Consider the following 8,804-nt stretch of genomic DNA (forward strand, 5'->3'; position numbering starts at 1 on the left):
TGGGGTGAGACATTCACTGGGACGGGTGGGAGGGGAGGCCCGGGGGCCGGGGGCGAAACGCGCAACTGGGATTGACCCTCGGCGGCCGCCGTCGTCCTCGGCGGTGGGAGGACGCTGTCTCCTAGCAACCACGGGGCGCGCGTGCGCGCCGGGGCCGCCGGAAGTAGGGAGCCGCCGGCGCTGAGGTGAGTGTCGGCCCGAGAATCGAAGGGAGGGACGCCCCGTCCGTCGCCTTCGGCCCCTTCAGCGGGATGAGCGATTTCCCCCTGCGAGGTGCGATCTGCTTTTCCCCTCCTCCACCCCGCCATGCCAGAGGAGGCGGCGGCACTGCGCAGGCGCGGTGGAGATGGCGGCGACACTGCGCAGGCGCAACGGGAGGATGGCATCGGCGGCGACACTGCGCAGGCGCCATGGGGATGGCAGCGGCGGCGACACTGCGCAGGCGCAGTGGGGGGTGGCACCTGCTCCCAGAATATTGATAAAGATGATGGCGTTTGTTAAGCGCCTACTATGTGCCAAGCACTGCTCTGAGCGCCGGAGAGGATACAAGATGATCAGGCTGCCCCACATGGGGCTCCCAGTCTTCATCCCCATTTGACAGATGAGGCAACTGAGGCCCAGAGAAGTGAAGTGACTGGCCCAAAGAATAATAATTCACTTCTCTGGGCCTCAATTCCTCATCTGTAAAATGGGGATTGGGAGTGGGAGCCCAGTATGGGACAGAGCCTGGGTCCCACCTGACTACCTTCTATCTGCCTCAGCGCTTAGACCCGTGCCTGGCACCAAATAAGTGTTTAACAAGTACCATAATAATAATAATTAATTGTGGTCCGGGTTAAGCGCTTATTTTGTGCCAGGCACTGTACTCAGCGCTGGAGTAGATACAAGATCATCAGGTTGGATACAGTTCCTGACCCACACAGGGCTCCCAGCCTTCATCCCCATTTTACAGATGAGGAAACTGAGGCACGGAGAAGTGACTTTCCCAAGGCCACAGAGCAGACAAGTGGCAGAGCCAGGATTAGAACCCACATCATCATCATCATAAACGTGGTGTTCGTTGAACGCTTAGTCTGTGTCACGTTGGGGTTTTAATGACTCAGAAGGGAGTTGAAGTAAAGGAAAAGAGGATTTAGTCAGGGAAGGCCTCTTGGAGGAGACGTGCCTTCAGTAACGTTTTGAAGGAGGGCAGAGTACTCTCTGCTTTTATTTATTGAGCGCTTACTGTATGCAGAGCACTGTGCTAAGCGCTTGGAAAGTGCCAGGTGATCTTAGCAAGCCGCTTAAGATGGTGGCGAAATAAAAAGTGGCATTTTTGATTGCACGTTTAATAAGGCGGTTTGCCATAAAGCGTCCCGGAGTTATGAAACCTCAGAAAAGACTGCTGAGAATCTGAACGTTTTACAGATTCAGTTTCCCGTAAGTTAATTGGAAAGCTTGTGCTTCCACTTTATTTCCTCCTTAGGTGGTTTCCCTTGCCTTTTGGGGCTTCGTGTCAGTTTACCCACACTTGAAAAGAACGGTTTTATTTTACCGAAATGGACAAGATGGAGAACTTAATGCCACCCCCTCAGATTTATGTGGAAAGAACTCTGGCCGTGATCAAACCCGACGCTGTGGACAAAGAAGAAGAGATCGAAGATATAATTCTCAGATCTGGATTCACCATTATTCAGGTAAATCTATCCTAACCCTCTGGGATGTTTTCTCCTGAAACCGAATAAATAAATGACCGGTTTTCTGAATGACAAATTTATTTCATGTACCTGTCCCCGCTTGGGGTATTTAGGTAGGGTTTTTATAGGCTAGGTAGTCATCTCCTTGGAAGTTTGGTGAATGGAATTGCTGTTTTGCAGATTGGAAAATTGACAAAAATAGAGTTTGGATGCTGCTAGCAGGAATTTATTTTCGGGCGCTTCTGTTGCTGGGTGAGATAGTATTCTGAGAGGCAATCAATCAGAGCCTCAGTTGCAGGCTTCCTGGGGCTGACTTTCTTTACTTCTTTTTTTAAAATGGTATTCGTTAGGGGCTTACTACATCCCTGGGGCTGTACTAAGCGCTGGAGTAGATAAGGACTGATTAGGTTGGACGGGGGTCAGTATTCCACATGAGGCTCGCAGTCGTAATTCCCATTTTAGGGATGAGGGAACTGAGGCCCAGAAAAATGAAATGACTTGTCCAGGGTCACAGAGCTGACAAGTGTCAGCCGGGATCAGAACCCAGGTCCTTCTGGCTCCCAGGTGTGTGCCCTATCCGTTAGGCCGCGCTGCTTCTCACTCGCTCATGCCTTCCTTCCCTCCTGGAACTCCCTCCCCGTTCAGACCGGCCAGTCCTCGGCTCTCCCTGTCTTCTGAAATGCCACCTCCTCCAGGAGGCCTTCCCTGATTAATTCTCCCTCTGCCTGGGTCACATCTCTTCCCACTCAACAGTATCTCTATTGGGCTTTCCTAAGCGCTCAGGGCAGTGCTCCGCCCGCAGTCAGCCCTCGATAAATACCATCGATAGATGGGTCAGTTGATTCACCTCTAGCAGAAGCGGGGCAAAACCTCCGTTTTTAACTAATTTTAAAAAAAGAAAATAGCCGGCTGTAATCCAGTTTTTTGATCTCCGCTCCCTTCCCAGAGAAGAAAACTCCAGCTCAGCCCGGAGCAGTGTAGCAACTTCTACGCGAAGCTCTACGGGAAGATGTTCTTCCCCAATCTCACGGCGTACATGAGTTCTGGGCCGCTCGTGGCTATGATTTTGGCCCGGGACAAGGCCATCTCCTACTGGAAAGAGCTGATGGGACCCCGGGACAGCTTCAGAGCTAAGGAGACCCACCCTGGCAGGTAATTTCCCCGGGGATCCCCACCCCACCCCCCACACCCCCCGTCTCCCTTCCGGCGCTGATTAAACACTTCCTGTGGGGGTCAAACACTCTGCTAAACGCTGGGGTTGGCGCCGGAGGATCAGATGGGATGCAGTCCGGAACCACCCAGGGTTTACAGGCCGGAGGAGGTCGGCGGAGGAAGCCAGGCGGTTGCGTGACGTCGCCGAAACTCGACCTCCCCTCTAGGCTGTAAGCTCGGTGTGGGCAGGGAATGCATCTACCTGTTATATTGATATTATCGTGGTTGTACTCGTGTAGCACATATATTGTTGTCAGTCAGGCGATCTCATTTCCTGAACGCTTACGGTGTACAGAGCACTGCACTGAACGCCGGGGAGACTACAGTACGACCATAAAGAGACACAGTCCCTGCCCAGAACAGACTGACAGGCTAGAGGGGGAGACAGTACTCTCCCAGATGCTTAGTACAGAGCTCTGCTCAAAGTAAGCGCTCAATAAATACCTTCGATTGATTGATGGGTGCCAGAGGGAGCTCAGAATGTGCTTGCGTTGGTGCAGAGGGCCCAAGCGCCGGAATAGAAACCCGCTTCCTTCCCTGAGCTCCTCCCCAGAACCACTCTGTTCTGGAGGTGTTAAGCGCCCATTATGGGCCAAGCGATGGGAGAGATACCAAGTAATCACATCAAACCCGTTTTCTGCCCCGCATGGGGCTCAGTCTCAGGGGGAGGGAGACTAGAAGATCCCCATTTTGCAGGTGAGAAAACTAGAAAAATAGACGGCAAGTTCCTTGAAGGAAGGAAAAGTGTCAAGCTTACTCAAGGTGAGAGGCCCCGGCGAAGCCGAGAAGGGAAGCAACTTACCCAAGGTCCACAGAGCAGGCGAAGCTGGGATTCGAACCCGAGTTCTAATGACTTTCGGGTCCACGCTTTTATCTATTAATAATAATGCTGGTATTTGTTAAGCGCTTACTGTATGCAGAGCACTGTTCTAAGCGCTGGGGTGGATACAGGGTAATCAGGTTGTCCCACGTGAGGTTCACAGTCTTCATCCCCATTTTACAGATGAGGTATCTAAGGCATAGAGAATTTAAGTGACTCGCCCACGGTCACCCAGCTGACAAGTGGCGGAGCCGGCATTTGAACCCGTGACCTCTGACTCCCAAGCCTGAACCACGCTATTAGGCCACGCTGCTTCTCCGGCTCGAGACTGGTCTATTCGAACACGGTCAAAGAGGTTTTAAGTGGGCAGCCTAGTGGTTAGAGCCCGGGCCTGGGAGTCGGAAGGACCTGGTTCTAATCCCAGCTCTCCCGCTTGTCTCCTCTACGGCCTTGGGCGGTCATTTCTCTGTGCCTCAGTTTCCTCAATAGTAAAATGAGAGGAAACTCCCCGTTCTCCCTCCTACTTAGCCTGTGAGCGCCACGTGGGACAGGGACGGGGTCCGACCTAATGACCTTGTATCTGCCCCGGTGCTTAGAAGAGTGTTTGACCCATAATAAGCGTTTAACAAACACCATTAAAAAAAAAAAAAAAAGATCTCCTTTGCAAGGGCAGTCGCTCTGGAAATCGGTCCTGTTATATTGTCATGTCGGACTTTCCCAAGCGCTTAGCGCGGTGTCCTGCACACAGCATGCAGTAAATCCCACTGATCGATGGATTGATTGATTGATTGAAACATGGCTTGGAAAGAACTGGAGATGTTAGATAATAGCCGAGTCTCCTTTGCTCTTAGCCTGCGGGCAATCTATGGCACCGACGACCTCAGGAATGCCGTTCACGGAAGTGACACCTTTGCGGCTGCGGAAAAAGAAATCCGGTTCATGTTTCCTGCAGGTGAGCCCCCTCAGCCAGTAACGCTTCGCTAAGTAGCCTCGCCTTGAGATTCGCATCCGGCTCTTCGCGGCCGGCTCCCGGTTTTATAAGCCCCCCGAGGGCAGGGATCATATCAACGGATTCCGTTGGACCGTCCCAAGCGTTTAGGCCAGGGCCGTGTCCCTAGGAGACTCTAAGTTCCTTGAAGGAAGGGAAGCTGTCAAGCTAACTGCATTGGACTCTCCCAACCGCTTAGGGTAGTGCTCAGCACACAGGCGGTGCTCGACGGATACGAACGAGCGATCGATGGAGAGGAAAGGCGTCTTTGGCTCTCCTCGTTCGGTCAGGTCGTCGGGACAAAGTGCTGTCACGTCAGGGTCCAGATCGAAGGATGGAGGAGTCGGGATCTCCTGTCCAACGTTGCCGTCGTCCATCACCCGTCCCGACGCTCTCGGCTGGTCCGGTTTTCCCACTGTGGTGTCTGTGCCTGAGACATTTCACGAACCTAAATAATAATAGTCCTGTTAAGAATTTACTATGTGCCAGGCACTGGGGAAGATCCAGATTATTGGAATGGACACAGTCGTATTTCTCGAGCACTTACTACGTGCCGAGCACTGTACTAAGCGGTTGGGAGAGTACAATCTAACAGTAACTGGGGCCCTGTCCCACACAGGCTCACAGTCTAAAAGGGAGGAAGAATAGGCATCTCACCCCTGTTTTACAGAGGAAACTGAAGCACAGGGCAGTGAAGTGACCTAGCCGAGGTCACACGACCAGCCAGTGGCGGATCCGGGATTAGAACCCAGGTCTCCTTTCCGCCCAGCTTCTCTCAACCTGCGGCGCCGACCGGAAATGGGATTCCAAGCTTTGTGGGCGGGGTCCGTTGTTCTCTTCTCCTCTCCCAAGCATTTAGTACGGTGCCCTGCACAGAGTAAGCACTCGATAAGTACGATCGACTGACTGGCTAAAACCGTTTTGATGGGGGCCCATCCCAAGAGGCCAGTGGAGGATGCAGCGGTGATGGGTGATGAACTGTCCATTCCAAGTGCTTAGTACAGTGCTCTGCACATAGTGAGCGCTCAATAAATACTATGGAATGAATGAATCGATGAGTGAATGGGTAAAACCCTGATGCATCCAAAATCGGGGGTGAGAAAGAGGAGCTCTAATAATAATAATAATAATAATAATTGTAGTATTTGTTAGGCGCTTGCTATGTGCCTGGCACTGTACTAGGCACTGGGGTGGTGACAAGCAAATAGGGTTGGACTCACTCCCTGACCCACGTGGGGATCGCAGCCGTTTTACAGTTGAGGTAACTGCGGCCCAGAGAAATGAAGCGACTTTCCCAAGGTCGCAGGGCGGACGAGGGGCGGAGCCGGGATTAGAACCCACGACCTCCTGACTCCCGGGCCCGGGCTCTCTCCGCTTACGCTCTGTTGCCTGCCGTGGATGGATGGATGGATGGATGACTGTCCCCCCCGTCACATCCCAGCGTGGCTCACTGGAGAGGGCCCGGGCTCGGGGGTCCGAGGTCGTGAGTTCGAATGCCGACTCCGCCGCTCGTCAGCCGCGCGACCGTGGGCAAGTCCCCTGGCTCCTCTGGGCCTCGGCGACCTCGTCCGCAAAATGGGGATCAAGACTACGAGCCTCATGTGGGACAACCTGAGGACCCCGTATCTCCCCCGGCGCTTAGGACGGTGCCCTGCACGTAGCAAGCGCTTAACAAACAAATAGCAACATCCCGCGTCTGCCCCTTTGTATGTCCAGCAGTCATCGAGCCCATTTCCACCGGAGCGGCCGCCAGGGACTACCTCAACCTCTACGTCAACCCAACTCTCCTGAAGGGACTCACGGAGCTTTGTAAACACAAGCCGGCAGACCCCTTCGTAAGCAACCTTTTCCTCCCTACTTTAGCGACGCCCTCCCCGGATTTCAAACCCGCCCCCCCTTTTTTTTTTTTTTAACCGTATCTCTTAAGCCCTCACTAAGCACTGTTCTAGACGCTGAGGTAGGTAGACGTTAAGTAGGTCGGACACAGTCCCGATCCCGCGTAAGGCTCCCGGTCTGAGGGGGAGGGAGGACAGGTTTCGAATCCCCGTTTTGCAGGGCGTTCAAGCGTATTTATTGAGCGCTTACGGGGGGCAGGGCAGAGTACTGAGCATGTAGAAAGTATAATATGATATAGTATGATATAATGCCGTTCTAAGCGCTGGGGGAGATACAAGGGGATCGGATTGTCCCAGGTGGGGCTCACCGTCTTCATCCCCATTTTCCAGATGAGGTCACTGAAACCCTGAGAAATGAGGTGACTCGCCCAAGGTCACCCAGCTGACGAGCGGCGGAGCCGGGATCAGAACCCACGACCGCTGACCCCCAAGCCCGGGCTCTTTCCACTGAGCCACGCCGCCTCCCTGCTTCAAACACAGTACAGTTGAGGAACTGAGGCACAGAGGAGTTAAGTGACATGTCCAAGGTCACACGGCAGACAATTGGCTGAGCCGGGATCAGAACCCAGAAATAACTGTGGCATTCATCAGGCGCTTACTATGCGTCAAGCACTGTTCTTAAGCGCTGGGGCGGATAGAAGATAATGGGTCGCACGGAGGGCTCGGCAGGGGGAGAACGGGCTTTGCAACCCCAGTTTGCAGATGAGGTAACTGAGGCCCAGAGAAGGGAAGCGACTCACCCAAGGTAACCCAGCAGAAGAGCGGCGTGGCTCAGCGGAAAGAGCACGGTCTCTGGAGTCAGAGATCATGGGTTTGAATCCCGGCTCTGCCACTGGTCGGCTGAGTGACTGTGGGCAAGTCACTTCTCTGGGCCTCAGTTACCTCATCTGTAAAATGGGGATTAAGACTGTGAGCCCCACGTGGGACAACCTGATTCCCCTGTGTCTACCCCAGCGCTTAGAACGGTGCGCTGCACAGAGTAAGCGCTTAACAAATACCGACATTATTATTATTAAAAGCAGCGGAGCCGGGATCAAAATGCAGGTCCTCCGGCTCCAGGCTCTTTCCGCTGGGCCACGCTGCCCTGCCGTGCTTGGAAGGAAGAGTCCGTGGTCCTGGCCGGGTCCAAAACGGAGCTCACCGTGCTTCCGCTGACCAGTGCCCGGGACGGGAGGGAGCCTTCCGGGGTCCCTCCCCCGGCCGTTTCCGCCCAGCGAGGACTGGCCAAGAGAGCGGGATTATTTGAGAGGAAGTTTGGAAGTTGGCTGCCGGGGCCTGGAAGGTACATCTGAAGAGCCGCTAAAGCAGCCGTGAGCCCCGCTTGAAAACAAAACCAAAAAAATAACCCAAATCCTAACCGACTCCATCAGCCCGGCTGCCCGATCCGAGCGGATCAGGCGGCTGTCCAAGGGAAGTTTTGAAAATGTCGACGTAGGGAATCCTAAAGGCGTCCTTTTTTTCCCCCCGTAGACTTGGCTGGCTGATTGGCTGCTGAAAAATAACCCCAACAAGCCCAGGGTACATCCCCAAATAACTGTGGAAGAACCTTTCTCAAATAAAGAAAACTGAAGCATCGTTTGTTTCACGTTGTCGTGAGGAAAAAAATTTGATTCTGTTGTCTTCTTTTTTTAACGCAGTTTATTCTTAGCGTCAGGGTTCTGAGCGGTCATGTGAGAAATGAAATACATTTTGTTGTCAAAGAATGTACTCCGAAAGCTGTTGGGCCAAACTTGAAAAAAATGAAATAAATTCAGAATTAGCGTCTCTTTTGAATATCCTGCTTCCCGTGTGCCAAGCACCGAGGTAGATGAAAGATAATCAGGTGGGACACGGTCCCTGTCCCTCCCGGGGCTCACTAAGAGGAAAGGAGAAGAGATGAGGAGCAGTGAGGCCTGGTGGATAGAGCACGGGTCTAGGAGTCAGAAGGTCCTGGGTTCTAATCTTGGCTCTGCCGCCTGTCTGCTCCGGGACCTCGGACAAGTCACTTCACTTCCCGCGCCTCAGTTACCTCCTCTGTAAAATGGAGATTGAGACTGTGGGCCCCGTGTGGGACGGGGACTGTGTCCGACCTGACAAACTCGTACAGCGCCTGGCCCGTAGAACTTAGGATAGCGATAATAATTGTGGAATTTCTTACGCCCTTAACAAATCCGTATCTTCGCCTCGTCCCTATCCTCAGAGCCGTGATATTTGAAAAGCGCTTTCATCCCCTA

General features: G+C 53.3%; 1 protein-coding gene across 3 annotated transcripts; it reads left to right on the top strand.

Moving 5' to 3' along the window:
- Window positions 1-122: 122 nt before the first annotated feature.
- Window positions 123-8,196, top strand: NME5 (NME/NM23 family member 5). Of its 3 annotated transcripts, none has more exons than XM_001521787.5 (6): window positions 123-185; window positions 1,466-1,676; window positions 2,623-2,828; window positions 4,560-4,660; window positions 6,413-6,531; window positions 8,062-8,196. In XM_001521787.5, the coding sequence occupies exons 2-6, from the start codon at window positions 1,539-1,541 to the stop codon at window positions 8,158-8,160; spliced, it is 663 nt and encodes a 220-aa protein (XP_001521837.2). In that variant the 5' UTR covers window positions 123-185; window positions 1,466-1,538; the 3' UTR covers window positions 8,161-8,196. The 3 variants fall into 3 exon arrangements, with proteins under 3 accessions (XP_001521837.2, XP_007662155.1, XP_003430066.1); XM_007663965.3 differs by having other exon boundaries at window positions 6,416-6,531; XM_003430018.4 differs by lacking the exon at window positions 123-185 and adding an exon at window positions 206-273.
- Window positions 8,197-8,804: the final 608 nt, after the last annotated feature.

The sequence above is a fragment of the Ornithorhynchus anatinus genome, chromosome X2, assembly GCF_004115215.2.
Source record: "Ornithorhynchus anatinus isolate Pmale09 chromosome X2, mOrnAna1.pri.v4, whole genome shotgun sequence".
NCBI classification, from domain to species: domain Eukaryota; kingdom Metazoa; phylum Chordata; class Mammalia; order Monotremata; family Ornithorhynchidae; genus Ornithorhynchus; species Ornithorhynchus anatinus.

Coding starts and splice junctions, on each gene's coding strand:
- NME5 (XM_001521787.5), top strand. CDS start 1,539: ATGGACAAGATGGAGAACTTAATGCCACCCCCTCAGATTTATGTGGAA. Junction 2,829..4,559: donor AAGGAGACCCACCCTGGCAG/GTAATTTCCCCG, acceptor CTTTGCTCTTAG/CCTGCGGGCAATCTATGGCA. Junction 6,532..8,061: donor ACAAGCCGGCAGACCCCTTC/GTAAGCAACCTT, acceptor TTCCCCCCGTAG/ACTTGGCTGGCTGATTGGCT.